The following is a 22,563-nucleotide window of genomic DNA, read 5'->3' on the forward strand; positions in this document are numbered from 1 at the left end:
TACCCACTGTGAGTAACTTCATGAATAAAGATCATACTAGTTTAACCAAAAATGCACCAGAGAGACAAAAACCCAGAGTTTATGTTAAAGTGAAACCTCTAGTTTGTACACAGGCTTTGTTATTTTAATGTTATTTTCTGTCTGCTGAGCTCATTTAGCCATTTGGAGGTCAAATGAACGTACAGTAAACAGAAGACATTGTCATTGGAAGTACTTTGCACTGTTCTAACATACTGTATTAACTGCTTTAAATATTGCTCTCAAGCTTATTGTTGAAACAAATGATTTACAAAAGTGTTTCTTTTGTCTTTAGTGTATCTTTTGTCTTTAAAATACCAGAATGTGCACACAACTTTACATTTTTGTCTGTCCGATTACATTATTTTTAATTATTAAATAATCAGCTTTTATGATTAGTTACTCAGCACTTGAGTAGCCTTCTCACTGAATACTTTTCAACTCTTTAGTAATTTCTCGGTAAAAATATGCTAAAGTAGTGCTACTCTTACTTGAGTACCATTCTACTGTACCCACCTCCGCTGGGGGACCAAGGCAACTTGACTCATGACCAGGGGGGCCCAAGTCCAGTCTTTGAGAGATGCTTATCCTGCAACCTTTAGCTGCATCCCTTCTCCTACACACCTGAATCAAATGTCTGGGTCTCCTTATGAGCATGTGACTTAGCCACAGAGGCCCAGCAGCAAGATTTGATTCAGAGATGCATCTAAAAGTTGCTGGATAAAAGTTCTCGTGGACAAGACTTGGACATCCCTGCAGTACAACACATATAATAATTACAAGTACAACCAAACACTAATGAAAGAGAGCTAAATGTAGAAATGATTTAAATAAATCACAATACCAGAACCAAAACACAGAAAGAAAACTGACATAACGAGCATCTCTATTTAGGCTCGTTTCAGTGGCGCCACCATGCCCCCTAGCGGAGGAGCCGCGGCACTGCAGGGATCAGATTAGCTTAAATCAGGCCGGGTACTAGAAATATCCAGACATAAAGCTAACGCTCAAAGGCCGGAGCGTCGGTGCTGGGGCGAAATAACGCAAGGATGAGTGGTGTGGCGAATTTTAAAAACTGCGGCTCTGTGCTGATAACCGGAGCCAACCGTGGACTCGGGCTGCAGATGGTCGAAAGTCTGGCGAGTGGAGGTTTCCCACCGGGCAAGATCATAGCCACGACCAGAAACATCTCCGGTGCGCAGGTGCTCTGAAACATTTAATTAGTCGCTTACATTTAATAACCTGCTTTAATTCATTCTTCTGTTAAAATGATAAAATAAATCTGAGCCACTGCGAGTTTATGAGGATTTATGACAGAAAAGCTGCACTTTAGAAATTAGCTTTACCAATAGTCACCACCAGATGTCGCCATTGTGCTCCCCTCCATAGCTCCCTCAGAAGTAACTTTTTGTTTGCTTTGACTTACAGAAACTTCAGGAACTGGCCAGAAAATACTGCAACGTCCACATTGTAACCTTGGGTAAGAATGGGAAGAGATAACGTTCATGTTGTTGGCAAATATAGAAACATGGGGTATGTGTGGGAAAACTGCGTTTAAGAGATTTTTAAAAAGTCCAATGAGACGCAAGATGGATAAGATATTATCATTGTGGCTTAAATTATTACAAATTTAACATGACACTAGAGAGGAGACGTGACTAAATGGTCGAATGAAATGCTGCGTCATAACAACTGTAAAAATCTAAACATCCAAATATTATTTAATGTGTGTCTTTGTTCTGGGATTTTCCAGATTGGGTTTTTAAGACATGATGAATGTAGAAAATCAGAAAATAACCACCAATATATAGACAGATTGACGGACAAACCATGGATACAGGTGTTCAGTTGGCAACAACTGATCGAAGGTTTTCTAAATAACATGGAAGTGAATGAAATTCAGACTTTTATGGACTAAAAATTAAGTACAAACAAAACTCAAGGACTAAAAGAAATGGCAGCAAAGAGATATAGAATGACTGTCAAGTCTATCCATTCATCAGTCCATATAAACTTTTATACTTCTTTCCATCCTTCACCCCATCAATATATCCCTCTATTAATCCACTTATCCTTACATATTTCAATTCTCTGAATCCATCCACACGAATTTGACTCTGGGAACATGGAATTTGTAAATAAAAACAGATCCGTTCAGTTGTGATTAGTTTGTTTTGTCCCTGTTTAAGTTGCAGTGTTTGTGTGTTTCTTGTGTAGATGTGGTGAATCAGGAGAGCATAGAGAAATGTGCTGAGGAGGTGGGCCAGCTGGTCGAGCAGGAGGGTCTGAACTGCCTGATAAACAACGCAGGGATCAACGTCGTGGCCGACTTTCACTCCGTCACTGCAGAGAAGATGATGGAGAACTTCCACACCAACGCTGTGGCTCCTCTGATGATAACGAAGGTAATCTGAAGCTTTTCAGAACCCCGGCGGCGAAAACAACAAAAGGCTCTCAAAGAAACTCACAGATCTGCTTCCCTAGTTTGGAGCGGGTCGTTTCTGATTGTGCAGGACACCAACACACACACACAGAAACAAAAAAAAACGACCTTGATAAAGAGTTGTTACAAAATCCCAGAGCCCTGAGCTGTCCGCATGTTATAAATATTAATTAGAAGTTTGGGTTCTGGTGGGCCTTAGAGGACGGGACAGAGGCGACGGAGGAGCAGCACCCCGTGCAGTTGAAAGTATGAGCGCTAATCAGGGGCACTGCCAGCAGCGCAGATTCTTGCTGACACAAAGTTTGAAGGACGCTTTTGTTTAAACTGCAAGGCCACAGCTCTGCACAGAGTCCCTCTGTAATGGCGGGGAACAGTGACTCACGTCGCGCAGAAATCTGCGGCCGTTCTCTGGCTGAGAGATCGAGAAACTTTCTGCTTCCATCTTGTAAGAAACAACAGAAAACTAACGCATTTGATGCTTGCAGCCTCACATTTTGTCTTCATTATCTGGGTTTCGTCTGAAGATCTAACAGTCTTTTTGGAAAGTTCTGAATATATCCTTTTACTCACAAACAGAATGATTAATCAGAGACGAACAGTTGGATGCAACCTTTTAAAATGCTGTTTTCTGTGCTTTACATAATCAATCCCTTTTTGGAGCTGTGGCTGGAAAACTTTAAGGGGAATTTTTAGATGCTATACCATAAGAAAACATTAACCCATTAACCACTTCTCACCACTGAGCTATATTATACACTGGAGTGCTATATATTTACATATATGTATGTAAATATATATATATATATATATATATATATATATATATATATATATATATATATATATATATATATATATATATATATATATATATATAAACATATACACATACTTATATATTTAATACCAATAACATGTAGAATATTTCAGCTCCTAATTTCCTAGTAGTTGATAGTGTTAGTACATCCACTGACTGTAGAATTACCTATGAAACATTTTCACACAGCCAGAAAACTGCTTGTTGTTGCAGCCAAATCCTATGGGATTCTGTGACAGTAGGGAGTAGCAAGATGGCGGCCAGTGACTTCAGTTTTTTGGCAAAATCAGCACTCCAGTGTATAATAGAGATCAGTGCTTCTCATAAGTAACGAATGCAGTCCCTTGAAAAAAATGTTTCCCAACTTTCCCAATTCTGAAACATTACAGACGTTTATTTTATTGGGATGTTTGTAAGACCGAAAGCTGTTAAATTGTGAAATGGAAGCAAAATGATTACTAAAAAAAAACTCTGAAAAGTGTTGCATGTATTGCTTTTCAGCTTAACTTTGTCAATAGTTAGTTGTTTCAATAAAGAGCATCGTTGAAAGCTCATCTTTAAGTTTTACTGTTACTTGAAATGGAATTGGTGTTAAACACAATTTACGAATATAAATCTAAAAAGTGTTTCATGCGTCTGTATTCAGCCCCTTCTAACTGATGCCTCTAAATAAAATCCAGTGCAATCAACTTCTTTCAGAAGTCACCTCGTTAGTAGCAGAGTCCACCAATTCAATCTCAGTATAAATCCAGTTGTCATGTGAAGACTCAGCGGTTTGTTAAGGAACATTAGTGGATTAAAAAAAACTTGATTAAGAACATTTAACACACCCGACAGGTCAGGGATGCAGCTTTTGGAGAGGCTTAAAGCGAGGTTAGGTTAGAAAGCAATATCCAAAGATTTATCGGCTGCAAATCCACGAAGGCATGGCTGTCCACGTAAACTGACAGGTTGGGGAAAAACGAGCAATAATCATAGAAGCAGCCAAGAAGTACACTGCAAAAACGGAACTAGAAATAAATAAAATTTTATTTAAAATGAGTGTATTTGTCCTTGATTTGAGCAGGTAAATAAGATGATTTGCCAATTGAATAATATTATTGCACTTAAAATAGGAACAACTCATCTCCATCATCTTATTTCAAGTCCAGGATGTCTAAATATCTTATTTTAGGGGTCAAAATATTAAAATTAAGGTTCAACCTTCCAGAAGCACCACTTTAAATACATCCAGAGCTACAATGAAAAGGTTTAGATCAGCGTATTCATATGTTAGAGTGGCCTAGTCAAAGTCTACACCTGAATCTTTTAGAAGGTGTTCATCGGCATTCAGCCCATTCTGACTGAGCTAGTCGGCCGACGTAGCTGGGCTAAAATTAAACGTTATTGAAGCTGTTAAGAGACATTCCTCAAAACACTTGCAGCTGTATTTGCAACAAAAGGTGGTTCTACAGGGAACTTATCCAGAGAGGTACAAACGAGTGGCACACTTTCAGATTTTTATTATTATGGTCATGCAATACCATCTGTTGGTTTTTCATTTAAAAGTGTCAATTTATCTCATTGAAATTAGAGGTTCTAAAGTATGAATGCTGTAAGTTGCATTATGCCTTTATTAACTAAACATAATTCTATTTCATATCAGGGGTATTTTTTAAGAAATATGATATGAAATTTCCTGACGTTTTGGCTGTATAATGATAATGGAGGGGTCATGAGGCCTGCTTTGAATGTTTATATGTCAACCTTTGAAATCTAAATATGAAAAGTGAAGTAGTTAGCTGCAGTGTGAGCTTGGTGCCACTAGGGGGAAGCACTAACACATGGTGTGTGCATTTGAAGGACTAATATGTGTTGCTATTTGACTCTGGTGTCTAAAAATCTAAAGTTATAAAGTAGCTGCAGCTCTTTGAATCTGCTTGCGTTCGACATAAATCTGTAAAATGAATTTCTTGTCGCAACTCCAGTTCTGAACCGCGCTGTTTTTCTTTTGCATCCTCTGTCAGGCATTCCTGCCGTTGTTGAAGCGGGCTGCAGGCAGAGGAGGGTCAGGAACAATGGGAATCCAGAGGGCGGCAGTTATTAACATGACATCTCTGCTGGGGTCTGTGGAGCTCAACTGGGGCGAGAGGGCCAACAACTTCAAATGGTACCCTTACAGAACATCCAAGGTACTGTTACTGTGGGGGTGGAACATCCAAGGTACTGTTACTGTGGGGGTGAGAACCTGAATCTCACCATTATGATCCTTTCGAAGTTTCTTTTGCTCCAAACAGTTATAGAAAATTAATCAGTAACAATGAATGAAAAGTGAAAGACTTCCATTTTATTAAAATGAGGATTAAAGGACCTGAATATACTTTTTCATTTCAATTTTGCTTAAAATGAAGAGAATGAGGCAGTCTAGAGTGCTGTTGATAGTTGTTTTGTTGAATGACGATGCATTAGAAAAGCCAAACTCAGGCATCAACGTAAAACATAATGTCCGCCCTAGACAAAGGTAATACATTGCAAAAATAGAACTAAAAATAAGTACAATTTTCTTAAAATTAATGTACACTGCAAAAAGGGAACTAAAAGTAGGTCAAATCCTCTTGAAAACAGTGTATTTTTCATTGATTTGAGCTGATAAATCAGACTATTTGCCAGTAGAATAAGATTTTTGCACTTAAAATAAGAACAATTCATCTCCATCATCTTATTTCAAGTGCAGGATGTCTAATCATTTTATCTTAGGGGTAGAAATTCTCATTCCATTGGCAAATCATTTTATTTAGCTGCTCAAATCAAGGAAAAATATACAAATTATAAGAATATTTTACTTACTTTTAGTTCCCTTTTTGCAGTGTAGTTCTCCTTGATCTGAGCAGGTAAATAAGATTATTTGCCAATGGAATGAGTACTTTTACCCCTAAAATAAGATAATTAGATATACTGCACTTGAAATAAGATGATGGAGACGAATTGTTCCTATTTTAAGTGCAAAAATCTTATTCCATTGGCAAATAATCTTGTTCACCTGCTCAAATCAAAGAAATGTACTCTCATTTCAAGAAATATTTTCTTATTTTTAGTTCTACTTTTGCAGTGTAGTGACCAAGCCTGTGACTTAACTGAGTTCAAAAAGCTGCTGCGGCTTCTTGCCTCCCCAGAGCGCCTTGAATATGGTCAGTCGCTGCATGGCTGTAGACCTGGAGCCTGATGGGATCCTCTGCATGGCGATACATCCCGGCTGGGTCCGCACCGACATGGGAGGCTCTGAGGTGAGGCCCTGCTGTGGGTACTCTTGGTGCCTTTCCTGTGTTTATAGGAAGCTCTTAAAGAGCTCTTTGACTTCATGCAAAATAACATGAAATGTGCTCTACGGGATGATAATTCAAGCTGTGGCAGCTTGAATTAGTGGGCAGATGGTGCTTCTCCGTATTCTAGGGAGCGTTAAGCGTCCTCGATAACTTGCAGTCTTTTTTTTGGTGTACGTTGTCTTTGTTCCAGGCTCCCCTGAGTCCTGAAGAGAGCGTCGCGTCCGTCTTGTCTGTGATTGGTGGGCTGACTGAAAAGGACCACGGTTCATTTCTGAACTTTACAGGAGAGCAGTTGCCATGGTGACCTGTTGATCAGCTCGTTAATGAGCAGGATCCTAACGACTCTTTTCGTCAGTGTGGATTGATCTTGACTTGGGAGAAAAAAAATAATGTGTTGTTGTTGTTTTTTCTGGGTGCTGAAAACATCATCATTTCAGCAGTTTTAATTGCAATACCGGCTGTGAAGCTTTTTTTATTTTATTTTATTTTGACAGAATCTGGATACAAGGTTTACTTCTTAGTCCAGCTTTAATTCACATGATCTACTGCTCCTAATACGAACAAGGGTAATGTTAATAATAAGCTTTTAAATGAGTTATTTTGAGCAATAAAAAGCTTAAAATTTATAATCGCATTTTAGTGAAGCACAGAGCTTGTGTGATTTAGTTTTCCTCTAAAAAGTGTTCTCATCTATAGTTGTCTCAGGAGTTTAATGCTGTTTTTTTTTTGTCATTCTTGCTGCTGTCCTGGGGCTCAATTTCTAACATTTTTTTCTCACCTTACCTGAATTGACAACACCGAATTTGGGGTTTATTGTCCTGACTTGCTGTGCAGGATTAACTCAAATTGTTTTTGGTGTTTTGATGACCCACGTTCAAAACTATTAAATGAGGAACTGCAGCAACAGAGAACTTAAATGCTTGTTTTTGGTGAGATTGTTCATTTATTAAGGATATTTATTTGAAATGCTGTCTATTAAATACATATTTAATTGATTGTTTGTTTCAGTATTTATTTATTTATTTAATCTAGGCACTAAAGTTAAAGTTAAACTGTGAGACTGTTTCAATACAGCCAACTGTAAAGGAAATTTTATGTCTTTTGAAATGTTATGGTTACCATTTACTCCAAGTTGTTTATTTTTCTATGAATACTAAAGTACACTAATAATTTCTGCAATAGTGTTGAACTATTTTTTGCACATGTTGCCCATTCTTTATTAGTAACTGTTTAAAGATGTGCTTCCATCATTGATGCTGTGAAACAATATTAAAAATTTCCATCTTATCCATCTTATTTTTTGCAATATTTTAGGTGATAATATGCTGTCTTGGTGATAAGTGCAATGTGATTGTTGGGAATCAAGTCAGGGTTAATGATCGTGGCAAGATTTCTGGATTTGTCAGCGCTCTTTAAACCAATGAACTTAAGGTGAGCACTGACTTGTAATTTATCCTCTTTTGGCCCAAAAATTAAAACTTCAGTTTTGTCTTTATTTAGCCGAATAAAAGTTTTTACACATCCAGGTGTTAATCTGTTCAATACAATCAAACAGTGGTTGTACTGAACTGTAGTCACCCGGTAAAAGACTGATACAGTTGTGTGTCATCAGCATAATTGTGATAGTGTATTTTATTGTTCTGGAGAATTTGAGCAAGTGGAAGCATGTAAATATTAAAGAAGAAGGGACCGAGGATAGAACCCTGAGGAACTCAAATGAATTAATTGATTGATAGTTAGCTATGAACACAAAAAAGGTCCTATCTTAAAGATAGGATTTAAGCCAGCTGAGCACGGTGCCACATATACCAACCAATTTTTCTTGTTGAGACAGTAAAATGCCGTGATCAAACGTGTCGAAAGCTGCACTAAGATCGAGTAAAGCTAGAATTGAGATTTTAGTGCAATCAGTATCAAGTAGGAGGTCATTGTAAACTCTCACAGGTGAAATTTCAGAACTGTGATGTTTACGAAAACCTGACTGATAAACATCAAAACTATTGTTCAAGTCCAAAAATATGTTTAATCGTTCAAAAGCTGGTCGATAATTACTGGGTATTGATGGATCCAGGTTATTTTTCTTAAGGAATGGTTTGATTACTGCAGTCTTGGGGGGCTTGTGGGAAGGATCCAGAAAAAAAGTGACTTATTAATTATTTGGATAAGGTCAGGTGCCAAAATATCCGAGATCTTTAAGAATAAAGTAGCTAGGCAACAGGAAGAGGATTTCATACGATGCATGGGTTACTGAATGAAAAGGATTCATCTTAATTAAATAATAATAATAATAATGATGTAAATGATAATGCCCCAGCATTGTTTTCACACACGTACACTTTGTTGTAAGTGCTTTGCTTCACAGCTAAGCCAGGCCGCCATAGATTTTGTATGTCGAAATATTCTTCAGGATGAGCACCACAAATTCAGGAGACCACATGTTAACAGGATCACCCAGCAGCTGGTTTCTATTGAACAGCATCACCTGAATGTGGATGTATTGGATGTTTTCTCACATTTTATTGAGGTGTGAGGAAAAATTCCAGGAAGAGACGCCGACCCCAAGCCCCTTTTTAAACAGATGGACATATGCTATAAGTTAATGCCCTGTAGTAACCCCAGATGGAAAGCTTTACCCTCCTGTGTGTGTTCAGCCTGCACTTAGATTGTGCAATCAGCCGATGCAATAGGAGGTGGACAGTGGTAGGTTGATGTTACTGTCGCACTCAGCTAAAAAAAAATTAGCCAATACCCAGGACTGGGAAAATAAATTAGCCTCGGGTTAAAAAAAAAAAAAACGTATCTCCAGCACATAAATGGCATCTGTTCTTTAAGAAACACCAGAGGTGCATCATCTAGCTGCTATACTCATCGACTGTGTTTAAAGTCAATAGCTCTTCGCTGTTTTTCATTGATTTAAACAAACAAACTGTAGAGAAACGGCTAGTATTTAGGGATGAAATAAAGCAATACATGTAGACTATAATACTTACAGATACACCCCTACTAATATCAGCATAAATGCCATTGAGCATTCGGTCATTCCTAAAACCAGTTTGGATGGATGTTAGGGACACTTGACTGAAACAGCCAACTGTATACACTGCAAAAACGGAACTAAAAATAAGTAATATTTACTTAAAATGTGTGTATCTGTCCTTGATTTGAGCAGGTAAATAAGATGATCTGCCAAAGGAATAATACTTTTGCACTTAAAATAGTAACAACTCATCTTATTTCAAGTGCAGGATGTCTAATTATCTTATTTTAGGGGTCAAAATACTCATTCCATTGGCAAATAATCTTATTTACTTGCTCAAATCTAGGACAAAAACACAAATTTTAAGAAAATTTTACTTATTTTTAGATCCATTTTTGCAGTGTATCCAAGCTTGACCCATTTAGGGTTGATTTGAGGTGAAAGTCTAAGGTGACATGTGCTTCATTCAGCGCTGGAGTCTGGCTGGGCGTCGGTAAAGAGGATGCACACCTTGAACTCAACCCTAACTTGGCAGACTGGGTCACTAAGACTAAAGGTTGTGGTTTTCAGGCTGCAGTCTGATCCCACCAGGTGGCTCTCTGCCAAGCAAAAGCACCGGTTTGTGTGTTTACTGATTATGAGCCGGAGAAGATGAGTGGAGCAACGGCGCTGTTATTGAGAGCTTAGGCTCATTCAGCTGTTGAGCATCAACAACAGCCCCTTCGCGTTCATCTTCTTGATGCCGGGTGGAGAGCAGCATGGTACCCTGGCACTTAAATCTCCAATTAAAATCAATGAAAAAGAAGCAGGTTCAGGTTTCTGAAGGCCAGTGTGGTCATCTCGCAGTGATCAGTTCACAAACACAGATTTTGTGTACATGAGTTCTTCTGGGAAAATCAGAGCTCAGCGTTCAGGTTGAAGTATATTTTCCCATGTGTTACCTTCTAATCGCCTTTCAGCTTGACAGCAGCAAGCAAACTGCATAAGGGTCCAGCAGGGGTCCTGTGATCTCTGTCAGATGCAAAAGGATTTATGACCACAGACGTCAGGGTGACAGGTCTTTAATCGTTTGCTCTTACGTTGATGCAGTTCTTAAAGTCGTTCGGATCCATTTCTAAACTCCTGATGATTCCATCTGTTCAAGCAATTGTACAACAATGGATATCACTGTATGTACAAGACACAAATCTGTTTCCTTCAGAGAAGAAAAATGGTTTTAAGTGTTCCAGACTATGTAATACGCTAAGGCTACAGCCTACCATAAAAGAAGGAAACTTGGTGACAGCATCCCTGCCAACACTGAAGTAGAAACATGGACTGAAAGGCTGCCAATCAAATTAGGTTTCACTTGTGCGATAATTTAAAAGCAATTCTTGTATAGGTGTAATCTTTTTATAACAAATCTCAAAGCTCATGTTTTAACTTTGGCCTTAAAGAGCAAGCAGCAAAAATGCCTAATGTTTATTTACTGCTCCTGGTTCAATGCTTTGTTTTTGTTATATCTATATGTTTTTATTGGTTTTAAAGCAGCACCGTGTTGCCATACGTGACCCATTCGGCTACAGACCCGACCCTCTCAAGTTACACAGGCCTGGGGGTTCCCATGGTGGGTTTCAGGACCCTCCATGGCGTCTCAAAAGATCTCGTGCGGTAGCGAAATGGCTTGTTGTTGGTGGGCTAAAGAGATTTAGTGTTTCCTTATTTGTGAAACCTATACTATCAGAGTAAAACTTTTTTGTAAGGGTTCTTCTGAAAATACTAGTTTATTGTTGTAATTTTATGGTGTTGTTGTTAAAATTTTCATAAACAATTAAAATTCCAGCCACCAAAAGGGGGTCGCCAGTCTCTGGCTCTGTTATTTTTGGGGTCATCGGCTGAAAAGGAACATCTGATATAAGCTATGCAAGTTTCTGAGAAGGGCAGCCCGCACGGAGCATCTACACACAAAGTGATGTTTATATTGACCTGATCAATCATTTAAAATATCTCAAATTAAGCTTATACTTGTGTCCAAAACTTACACGGCGCTGCCTTAATTCTTAGGAACTTTTGTTGCCTTTAATGAAGGTGTATAAATACATTGATTGATTGAAGCCAAAGATACTGCTGTACTGGACAGGAATGAATGAATGCGGTTCAGAACGTTTGGGCAATTATCAACATTGTTTTAAAGAACAAAAACACACAGACTGACAATAAATAAAAGAAAGAAAGAAAGAAAGATTCCCAAAATGATTTAGTGCATAAAACAGCAACACTTATTCTATGCTTTTTAAGGTATCTCAGTATGTTTTATTCCCTCTGAAGCTGGGTTTTCCCATGGCCGTGAAGGCAGCAGCAGAAAGTTCATGCCGTGCAGACGCATCTCAGCTGGAGGCCTGTAGGGAAGCTGCTACAATCTCACGCAAATGTTTCACTCCATGAAGCCAGCTTGAAATCCTGTTTTTTAACCAACCGGAGCGCAGATGAGCGATTGCTCGCTCTGTTGGATAATTTGTCCCATTTTTTTTCCCCACCCCACGAAATTCATGCGCCTCGGTGGATAAACGTGTGTGTGTGTGTAGGCTTTACCGCAGCGTCTCATTTTTTTTTTTTGTTTGTTTGTTAATTATTGACATCCTGTGTAAACAAAAAACGCGCGTGGTCCAGATGACCCAATAGGACAGTGGGTAACACACGCATTTTCTCTGCCTCAGCCGGCATTAATCACCCCGTGTTGAAGTCGTTTAACTCTTATCTCCAGTGTGAGTCAGCTGCGCCTGTAGTCTAACTTCACATACGGTAAAAAAGAATCGCCTCGGTGTCGGTGACCTCTCTCTGCGCCCCCATTTCTTCCTCCTCCTCCTCCTCCTCCACAGCAGCTGCTCACAAAGCGCCGAGCGGCCTTCGCAGCTGGCCGACAGAGAAGATGGGTTCTGCGGGTCGCCTGTTCTGGGCGCTGCTCGCTGTGGTTCTGCTGGGGCTGCATCACTCCGCCGGCTTCTGGATCGTCAACGTGGTTTTCCCTCCCAGCAGCACCAAACCCAAAGCACCGAGCAACAGCACGTCGCCGCTCATTATCGGTAAGAGTCATTTTAAATCCACGTTCTGTTGTTGTTGTTGTTAAAACAGATGTACAGTGCCATTCAGATTGTAGTGTTTAGCAGTTGTTACAATTCCTTTGGCCGTGTGCAATATAGCAAGAACCACACAGCATTTCAACGTTTTTATATTTTTATAAACCCCATTCAACCCCAACTATCCCTGTGCCGGCAAAGAAAAATAAATAAATAAATAAAAGTAAAAAATTGGGAGAGAAAACAAAAAAAAAAAAGGGGGGGGGGTAAGAGTCATTTTAAATCCACGTTTTATTCCTCACAGAAAGAAATAATAAACGCTTTGGGTAGGGGGGGGCATTTCATTTATGTGTTCAAATTGTATTCTTACATCTTACATTTGCTGCTTATCTATGTACCTTTCGAAAGTAATCTGTGATCATAATAAATTTGCGAACGTCTCTGTTTTATACTGACTTTAGTGTGATAGACAAACGTCATGTGTAAGTTTTAAGCGGAAAGATAAGGTGCAACCACAAAACAGGCGAAACATGTTCTTCCACCTAAAATAGTTCTGAGAATCAACGGAGAGGGCCAAGCAGGGGCGGTGCTAGCTATTTGGGTGCCCTAAGTGACCCCCACCACCACTACCACATCCTCTGCTCGACCGCGGATAAGTGGTAGACGATGGATGGACTCCAGCGGTCCTAAATGTATGGAAAAGTTACAAGAAGAAAGCCACGAGAAGTCTTAAGTCAGGTTTAGTAGAACATACTCGGGTCAGATGAATTAATTGCTGAGTATGCTATGTGTGGTGGAAAAACCAACACATCTTGAGCACAAAATCCCAACAACGAAAGACGGTGGTGCCAGCATCAACCTGTGGAGACGGTTTTCATCAGCAGCGAACAGCGACCTGGTCAGAGGTGACAAGAAGATGGATGAAGATAAATACAGGGGAAAGAAAAGGGGCTTTGAGGTTCACTTCCCAGCAGTGCAACAAGTCTAACCATTGAGTCAGAGCTGCAATAGAACAGTTTAGAGAACATTCATGTTTTAAAATGGTCCAGTCAAAGCCCTGACCTAAATTCAATTAAGAATCAGTAGCAAGACTAGAGAATTGATGTCGACAGGCACTGATCTCTCCAAAAAAAAGTAAAAAACAAAGCAACTGGAGTTGTTTTCCGTGGTTGAAGACGTTTCGCTTCCTCTCCTGGAAGCTTTCTCAATTCAAAAAGTCTGGAGTAATGTGGAGTAACAAGCTTTATACAATTGGCAAACATAAAGCTTGTTACTCCACATTACTCCAGACTTTTTTGAATTGAGAAAGCTTCCGGGAGAGGAAGCGAAACGTCTTCAATTACGGAAAACAAGTCCAGTTGCTTTGTTTTTTACTTTTTTTGAAATGACCATGACCTGGATGACTGAGAATCTTCACCAGCACAGGCACTGATCTTGTACCTTTGTGTGCAATGGTTTGTCAACGTTTTGACCCAGGCGGGCAGAAAACGGGTTTATGCCAATTTTTTTTCAGGTTTTTGTTTCTCCACTGCACCACTTTGTGTTGGTCTGTCACACAAACACTCTTAAATGAACTGAAGTTTATGATTGTGACATAAACAGGGGAAAATCTTCCACCTGAAGACACATCCCAACTCCTCAGTGTTTTTTCACATTTCACTACAAGTTTAGATCAGGATGCCGTGGGGATATCTGTCGCATTTGTTTAACCCGGACAATTCTCCAGAACGACTTTCACCGAAATCGTGTTTTCAGGGTCTGATGCTACAACACCTGACCCCCGGGGAATGGTCTTCCTTATTTGGAGCAGGACCAAATAGAGCAGCAGCTACACGGTAGATGGTAAATAGCAGCTACTCTTCAAGAGCTCAAAGGGCAATTTCTTTTTAAAAACAAGTCTAGATGTTCAGTACAGGGGAAAGGGCGATGACTCAGCCTTCATTTCTTTGTATTTACAGTTTTTGTTTGGACTTTTGGTGATTTTTGCTTTACTCTTTAGTTCAGTGCATGGCCAATTTCAGATGCGTTTTTAGCTCTGATTTGCATTGCTGGACACAAAAAGGCACAAATACTGCATAATTGTCCAAGTGATGCGTCTACACACAACAAACCACTTATGAAAGATAAATCTAGGATAAAATCACAACTGTTACATGAAGACTGGGATTCACTAGATGATCAACCAAAGTATGACACAACTCTGAGGCCCTGTGTCAGATCTGTGATGGATTATTTTAGCTGTTTTTTAGTTTTACTTATTATTTACTTATTTAATTCAGTTCTTAAGTCCTAACCTGACTCTTGCCAGATGGATTTCGATGCTTCCGCAGAGCTCCACACATCCACCTGGGATCGCTCCATTGGAGATGTATTTCAGAAGGAGGGGCCTTATCAAAAATCCTTGCTTATGATTGGATAAACCACTTGTTCGTCATCTTTACCGACGTGCTACTTTAACCTCTCACACTGAAACCAACCCATGACGCTGACGTTAGGGAAGATCAAGCTCTTGCCAAACCTGGTCCGTTTGCAAATGTGAGATTTGTGTTTTTGATCAGCAGTGGGTTTGGCATTGGATCTCTGCCATGGCTGCAATGTCGTTCTAGTCTATTTCTCATTATTGAATCATTATTAGGGTTGTTTTGGGGACTCTTGGTTTGGGTATCCATCCACTCTTTGTGTAATTTTTCTTTGGAAGGCCATTTCCAGAAAAAAGTTCAACCTTGTTCCATGTCTTCTCCAATTGTAGATTATGTCTCTCACGATTATTCGCTGGAGTCCCAAAGCCGTATAAATGACTTGTTCCAGACTGATGGATGCCATTGACTTTTTTTCTGATCTGTCCTTGAATTTCTTCAGAATTGTGTGTCACATTTTCAGTGCTCTTGTAGCCTACTTCATGTTGTCTGGGTGGCTCAATTGAACCAATTTATTGATTCTACAGGATAGCATAGATAGTCTAGGAGAATAGCTATGCTAGTCTAGTTAGCTTTCCCTTAAGAAATTAAGTCATCAATAAAATCTCCTTTTTTAATTTACTCAAGTTGTCTTTGTTGGATGCTTTTTGTTGATGATCTCAAATATTTTGGGATGACAAAAAAAAGAAAAACAGAAGACAAAACAAATCCACCAAATGTTATAGATTTATATTTAAAACATCTGTACAATGAGAGCAAACTGCTGTCAGGGTTTTTATTATTTATTGTAGCTCGTCTGTTTTATGTTTTACACCTTTTGCGTTGGTCATCCCTTTATCTTCGTTTTTGTCACCTGTCTGATGTGTTCTGGTCATTTCTCCACTTTGTGTTCCTGGTTCCCTGTCTGCCTTTAAGCCTTAATCATTTATGTAATAAATCTTCTCCAGTTCATTATGCGCCTCCCAAGCTTTTGTCTGTGTTCCGGTCTTCCGGAAAACCTGACAACTGTAACCAGAGTCAGATTGGTTGTTTTTGTGCGCAATCTTCGCCAGAAAATTGTGATTCTGATTGAGATCTTTTAAGGGTGCTCGTCTTTTTTGTTTGTTTGTTTGTTTGTTTTTTCTTCACTGGACTGTATATTATTTGCATCAATGTCACTTGAAATTGAGTTAACAAATATTGCATCCAAGTAGTCTTTGGCATATTCTCTAAATTGGTGATGAGATGGCAATTACTATTGCTAGTGTGCAGCTTTGATCAATCACCAACTAACTGCTTTCTACAGACTTTGTTTATAATTCAACGACGTGAGGTATGTTTATGATCTTTTGTGTTTAGTACCAGGGAACCTGGGGAACCGCCTTGAAGCCAAAATAGACAAACCAACACTGGTCCACTGGCTGTGCTACAAGAAAACTGAACACTGGTTTCCTCTGTGGATCGACCTCAACATGTTCATGCCGATAGGTGTGGACTGCTGGATAGATAACATCAGGTAACGCCTACCTTTTTTCTGCTTCCCTGCTCTACATTAAAATAAATCTTTAGTATTTTTGCTTTGAATTATTTAATAAATATATTTGGTCACCTCTTTCCTGTCAGACTTGTTTACAACAGGACAACACGGCGCTCATCCAACTCACCAGGGGTGCAGATCCGGGTTCCGGGGTTTGGGGAGACCTACTCCATAGAGTTTCTTGACCACAACAAACTGGCCGGTGAGATAAATTAGCCGGGGTTATTTAGGATCACTCCTGCTGTGACTCATACTAAATGGGACAGGGTTTTTGTGACATTTGAAGTGCCTTTGAGAGTAGACTGAGTCTGATGCTGATCTTTTCCAGGTTATTTTTATTCCATGGTGCAACATTTGGTCGACGTCGGCTACGTCCGGAATGAGACGGTCCGTGGAGCGCCATACGATTGGAGATTGGCACCAAGTAAGCAGCACAATTATCCATGCAGCTTCATCTCCTGGGGTTTTACACAGAACATACATTTATCTAACGCTTTTTGCGTATCATCAGAAAACGTGGAAATTTACAGACACGGGAACGTGTAGTCCAAGACTACAAACAGAAGCTCCACTGCGTATCGAGAGGAAGAAAGCAAAACATCTAGTTGATTTACAGGACAAGGTCAACTAGATCAGCTCAAAAGAGTTGCAGCTGTAACTGCAGTGAAAATCGAATATTTACCAAAACAGATGTAATGGTCAAAGATCAGGGATGGGTTTGCAGAGTCATTTTTTTCCTATGATCCACACAGGGTCAAATATGTACTGTCATATTCAATAGATTAGAATATGCGCTCCGATGAGGCTCGTTTGTTAATGTAGTTTAGACCATTTTAATACATTCATTAAAAGAAAATTTTGGTGCATCAAAGCATGCATTTGAGTAAAGGTAATCGACTATGTGTGGTCTTGTTTACTATGAGATTAAAGAGAATGTAAAAAAGGGAGGTTGTTAAAAGACAATTATATTGTGTTGTACCATTTTACATTGTAAGATTTTTAACTTTTCTGTAATAAATTCGCTCTTCTTAAAGTTAAAAAAGCCGCTATCTGCACAAACCATCTGTGCTGGTAGGCCAAACCTTTCTTGAATTACCATTGGGGGCTGCACAGAATCAGTCCAGGGGCCACAAATGGCACTTTAGACACCCCTGTTCTATAGTGAAACTGGTCGACGGGTGATTTGATCCATAAATAACCCATCATGCCCCTCCGATCTTCACAGATGAGAATGCTGCCTATTTTATACAGCTGCAGGACCTGGTTGAGGAGATGTACAACCAGTACCAGAAACCAGTTTACCTCCTGGGTCATAGCCTGGGCTCCCACTACGTCCTCTACTTCCTCAACCACCAGCCGCAGGCCTGGAAGGACAAGTACATCAGGGGCTTTATTTCCCTTGGAGCTCCATGGGGTGGCGCTGTTAAAGCGCTCAGAGTCCTGGCCTCAGGTAACGTATGCTGGAACAGGAACGGCAGCAACAGTCAAAATTATCTTTGTTGGAAGTGAAGATCAGAAACACGATATTTTTAACTTGATACTAGGTCAGGATGTGCCTTCTTCTTCTGTGTTGTTCACTTCCGTCTCACTGCAGGTGTAAATAATGGCATCCCAATGATTTCCAACATCAAGATCCGTGAGGAGCAGAGGATGGTGACCACCAATCCCTGGATGCTGCCGTCAGAAGAAACTTGGCCAGAGGACCATGTTTTCATCTCTACTCCAAGCTTTAACTACACACATCGGGACTACAAGCGTCTTTTCACAGACATCAACTACGAGGATGGCTGGTAACCACCTTTCATGCCCTTTTATAACTTCAAATCGACAAAGTGGTGCCTGTAAAACACACCTTATGGTCGGAGGCATTCGTGTTTTGCCTTGCTTCTGGTTAACACTGATATTTTTGCTCTTTCTCTGCACTAACTGCTAATGCACTGACGCACTTATAAAAAACGTTCAAGTGCTAAAATCTGAAATGACTTTTCCTGATCTCTGTGGTACAGCTGTACGATTTATCAGGGCAAATCTATAGAAACCAAAGACAAAGATGTTTAAAACCAGACATCAGCATCATGGTTATCCTTAACAACTGAGGAGAACATAAATATTAACATAATTTAAAATGTTGCTGGATTTCAGTTTTTTTATATATTTTATCTATTACCGAGGTTATGTTCATTTTGTAGCAATAATGTAACACTGTGTCTGGCCCCAGAAGCATGAACACCCAAAACACAATAACATCCGACATATATACCGACAAATCAGTCCATGATGGAAATAAAACACAACCAGCAATGACAGTCAGCGTATTAGCAGGATTACTTTGAGTGCAAATCACTAGATTACTGGACATAGGGATGGACAAAAACTTTATTTTGACAATATTGCATAAATTGTTACGTTCTGGTACTTTTTGAAGTATGATTTGCAGAACATGACTGTCATAGTTGACTGCAACTACAGATATCACTAGTGAGCAATGACTGAAGCTATGAGCATTTTACCTTTTGGGCGAAGCAATGGACTGGAAGGCTTTGTTGCTTCATTTGGCTTGAAGAGTTCATCAGGCGTCAGGAGAGAAACAGAGAGCAAGAAAACAAATGGAGGAAACCAGCAGTTAGAAATAAAAACCAGGCAGTTTACATTCAGAGGAACGTGTGGGGATAAGTGAGGCAGAGACAGGTGAAGGTAATCAATGAATTAACTTATCGTGCTTTCTTTTTGCCTCTGAGGTCTGAACTAACAAGTCACAGATTACGTCATCTCTGCCTTTTTGCGTTCCAGTTTCCCTCTTGTAGGAAAAAACATGGACGCTCGTACTGTCGTTAAAACAATAACAATTGGTACATTTACATGGACAAAAGTAGCAATAAAAATGTGTCATGTAAATAAGCCAATTGGAAAGTTGTGATTGGATTAAGCTCAATCGGAATTAAATTGATATCTGAATGAGAGGGGTGGTTTATGCCGATTGATAATCCGATCGACATGCATATAAACACTTGTCATGCTTAAATTATTCCCAATGTGGCAAACTTACCTGAGTACTCATGTGCACCCGACGCAAGCGTGACATATTTCCGCGTTGGTGAGTGGCAGAAATACGTCGGGAAGCAAAACTGTCAGGGCTCCCGATAAAACATCTCTGTTTGAAAAAAAAAAAATAGAGCTCAAAACTGTTTTGTTTCTCATTCAATAACGTTTCGAACGTAATTAGAACATTGTGCAAGTCCAGCCTAGGTGCTCGGTAGAAAAACAAACTCGTATAATATTGCTTTGTTTACTATTTTTTGTAGTCTAGCAAAGACGGAAGTAGTTCTTTGGTGTTCTTTTTAGGGGGATTTGATAACTGCGCAGGTCAGAGTGGTTCTATTCTGAATAAAGCCAGTTAACCACAGACATTATGATTGGATTAATTTATTGTGTGCCCTTATAAACGGTACAATACAATGATTAAAACGAATACGTTTTAATCTGATCGGGAAATTTTGTGTATGTAAACATAACTATTGACAATAACGCTGTTCTAAGAGCTATTTTGTGTCACGGAAGCTGGCCAGCAATACGTTAAAGCTGGATGGAGCTAAACACAGGACAATTCTTGGGTGAAGATTTACCTTCCAGAAATGAAATAAAACAACCTTAGACATATAGTCAGAGTTAAACCTGCCTTGCTTTCAATGGAATAGTACAGCATATTCATGTTAGAATGGTACAGGTAAAATGCAGACCCGAATCCTTTTGAAAATTACTTAAAAATTAACGTTCACAGACACTCTCCGTCTGGCTGACCCTGAGCTTTTCTGCAAAGATTAATAATTAAACCCTGTACCTGGTTAGCTACCAGCTTTGCGAGGAAGCTGGAGGTCTTAGAGAAAACTCATGCATGCACAGGGAGAACCTGTTAACATAACACAGAAATGCTCCAGGTGGTATTTGAACCCACAATTTAATAATCCATTTAATAATCCGTTGTCTAGTAGCAGTTTGAATGGTTAGAAATGTCACCTCAAGTCATGGAAAAAGCTTTGAAGCTTCTTTGTTGCTTTCCTGAAGGCTTTCCACATTCTAATGAAATGGCTTTTGAGTTCATCTAAACTTAAAGACGATGTAAAATAGTTTCGGTATGCTTTTATTTATTTTAAGGATTAAAACCTTTCCATTTTTTGATGTTATTAAGCTGTGGTGTTTCAGTGCCCTCTGCTGGTGATGGAGGTTAAATCAGCTCTGAAAGGCTTTGAGCAGCTTCCTGTTGTTCCCTGTTTCTCTAAAACAAAGATGTTCAATTTTTGTTTTATAAAATGCTTTACATCTAGCTATTTAAATATTCTTTTTTGTTGTTGTATATGATGATGTTGGGAGAATACAAATGAAAAACCTTTCAAACCTCTTTATAATATTTTGGAAACAAGTGAAAACTTTGAAAGCAAGAAAATCAAAATCATGTGGGTCATGTAAGCAGCAACAGCAGAAAAAAAAGCAATATTTTTTTTAAAAAAAAGATATAAAACCTGTCTCTTTTGCTGATTTGCAGGCACATGTGGGAGGACACAAAGAACCTCACCAGTAATCTCTACCCGCCCGGTGTAGAGGTGTGGTGCATGTACGGCGTGGGGCTTCCGACGCCCGTGACCCACATTTACGAAGAGGATTTTCCCGACGGGGACCCGGTGGACTTTGTTTACGCCGACGGAGACAACACGGTGGCGAGCTTTAGCATGGGACTGTGCAAGCGCTGGGCGGGGCAGCAGGAGCAGCCCGTCCACGTGACGGAGTACAGGGGTCTGGCCCACCTGGACATGGTGTTCCACGAGAAGGTGCTCAATCAGATCCAGCAGATCCTGGAGGGTAAATCCGACGTGCCCAAAGAAGTCGATGTCCGGTTGGATGTAAAATAACAGACATCACAGGGCTGTGTTTGGTTTAACCTACAGATTGCTGGATTCTTCTGTACAAATGTAAAAAAACAAGCATATGTCGGGTCATTAAGTTCAGCTATAAATTGTTCTGGACTGGAGGAGTCTGACTCTGTCCCTCTCATTTACACTGAACTATTAGTTCATCTGTACTCTGTTTATTTCCACATTTACACCATATCAGTGTTATTTTTAAAGCATGTATTCATCTAACTCAATGGTACCAACTGTTTTGTGCTTTCGATGTTTTGTGTTTTCATTAGTGTTTGTATTTTTGTAGAATTCAGAGATAAAGTTCAGTAGATTTGGCAGTTCAGTGTAAAAATTGCGCTTTATTTGTGCAAAAACGAACTTTTACATTTGCATAAGATGTTCATAGATGCATAAGATGAAGATAGATGTTTCACATCTCTCAAACTGAGACCAAGGATTCTCCAGTGTAGTCCAGATTGAAAGACGACTAAAACAAGTCAAAAGATTTTGCACATCACAAACGTCTATAAAAACTTTGATTTTCTGTGCTGATTCTAAGATTCTTCGTCCAACCTTATTTGTCACTGTTCAGAAGCATAAATCTGAGTGTAGATATGAACAGGATTAAGCGAGTTCCGATTTTATTCTATCAAATTTCTGGCTTTTATAGATCAACACTCATCTAACTTAAATAGCATGTTCTCTTGTTTTACTCATTTTGAGGAGTGGCCCTGAGTAACTCTGTGTCACATCATATTTATACCTCATGGAACCAGGATGTCACGGATTACTAATGAATTAAAAACTAAATCAAACACTTTCATCAACATAAAAAAGTGGGAATTGAAGGAAAGTTTTAGTTTATAAGAATTGATAGTTTAACCCTATTGGCTTTGTTGACAGTTATTGTATAATCTAGATTATTTTTCTGACAGTGAATAAATGTACACACGTTAGAAGTAGATTTTTTTTTCTTACACTTTTCTGTGTGACATTTGGCTTCTGCAGTAAAACAATTTCATTTAAAGTTTCTTACCCACGTTTACCAGGGTAAACGTGTGGAGACCGTTGTTTCCTCAGATATAAACAGCTAAGCCGCCAGCAGCAGCGCTCTCATTTAAT

At 39.3% G+C, this 22,563-nt stretch overlaps 2 protein-coding genes across 3 annotated transcripts; both read left to right on the top strand.

The window, feature by feature from the left end:
- Nucleotides 1-959: 959 nt before the first annotated feature.
- Nucleotides 960-7,564, top strand: si:dkey-12e7.4 (SDR family oxidoreductase). The gene is made up of 6 exons (XM_021311815.2): nucleotides 960-1,220; nucleotides 1,447-1,498; nucleotides 2,236-2,423; nucleotides 5,285-5,449; nucleotides 6,431-6,541; nucleotides 6,771-7,564. The coding sequence occupies exons 1-6, from the start codon at nucleotides 1,068-1,070 to the stop codon at nucleotides 6,882-6,884; spliced, it is 783 nt and encodes a 260-aa protein (XP_021167490.2). The 5' UTR covers nucleotides 960-1,067; the 3' UTR covers nucleotides 6,885-7,564.
- Nucleotides 7,565-12,135: 4,571 nt separating this feature from the next.
- lcat (lecithin-cholesterol acyltransferase) lies at nucleotides 12,136-22,538 on the top strand. 2 transcript variants are annotated; one of them, XM_036152127.1, is made up of 8 exons: nucleotides 12,136-12,301; nucleotides 12,416-12,619; nucleotides 16,369-16,525; nucleotides 16,633-16,748; nucleotides 16,875-16,970; nucleotides 17,772-17,996; nucleotides 18,141-18,336; nucleotides 21,087-22,538. In XM_036152127.1, the coding sequence occupies exons 2-8, from the start codon at nucleotides 12,466-12,468 to the stop codon at nucleotides 21,448-21,450; spliced, it is 1,308 nt and encodes a 435-aa protein (XP_036008020.1). In that variant the 5' UTR covers nucleotides 12,136-12,301; nucleotides 12,416-12,465; the 3' UTR covers nucleotides 21,451-22,538. The 2 variants fall into 2 exon arrangements, with proteins under 2 accessions (XP_036008020.1, XP_036008022.1); XM_036152129.1 differs by having other exon boundaries at nucleotides 12,419-12,619.
- The last annotated feature ends 25 nt before the right edge of the window (nucleotides 22,539-22,563 follow it).

The sequence above is a fragment of the Fundulus heteroclitus genome, chromosome 2 (assembly GCF_011125445.2).
Source record: "Fundulus heteroclitus isolate FHET01 chromosome 2, MU-UCD_Fhet_4.1, whole genome shotgun sequence".
NCBI lineage: Eukaryota > Metazoa > Chordata > Actinopteri > Cyprinodontiformes > Fundulidae > Fundulus > Fundulus heteroclitus.

Bases quoted from the DNA above. Each gene is read 5' to 3' on its own strand.
- si:dkey-12e7.4 (XM_021311815.2), top strand. From the start codon at position 1,068: ATGAGTGGTGTGGCGAATTTTAAAAACTGCGGCTCTGTGCTGATAACC. The intron at 1,221-1,446 runs GTGCTCTGAAAC...TTTGACTTACAG, and splicing joins GAAACATCTCCGGTGCGCAG to AAACTTCAGGAACTGGCCAG. The intron at 5,450-6,430 runs GTACTGTTACTG...TTGCCTCCCCAG, and splicing joins ACCCTTACAGAACATCCAAG to AGCGCCTTGAATATGGTCAG.
- lcat (XM_036152127.1), top strand. From the start codon at position 12,466: ATGGGTTCTGCGGGTCGCCTGTTCTGGGCGCTGCTCGCTGTGGTTCTG. The intron at 12,620-16,368 runs GTAAGAGTCATT...TTTTGTGTTTAG, and splicing joins CACGTCGCCGCTCATTATCG to TACCAGGGAACCTGGGGAAC. The intron at 16,526-16,632 runs GTAACGCCTACC...CTTTCCTGTCAG, and splicing joins TGCTGGATAGATAACATCAG to ACTTGTTTACAACAGGACAA.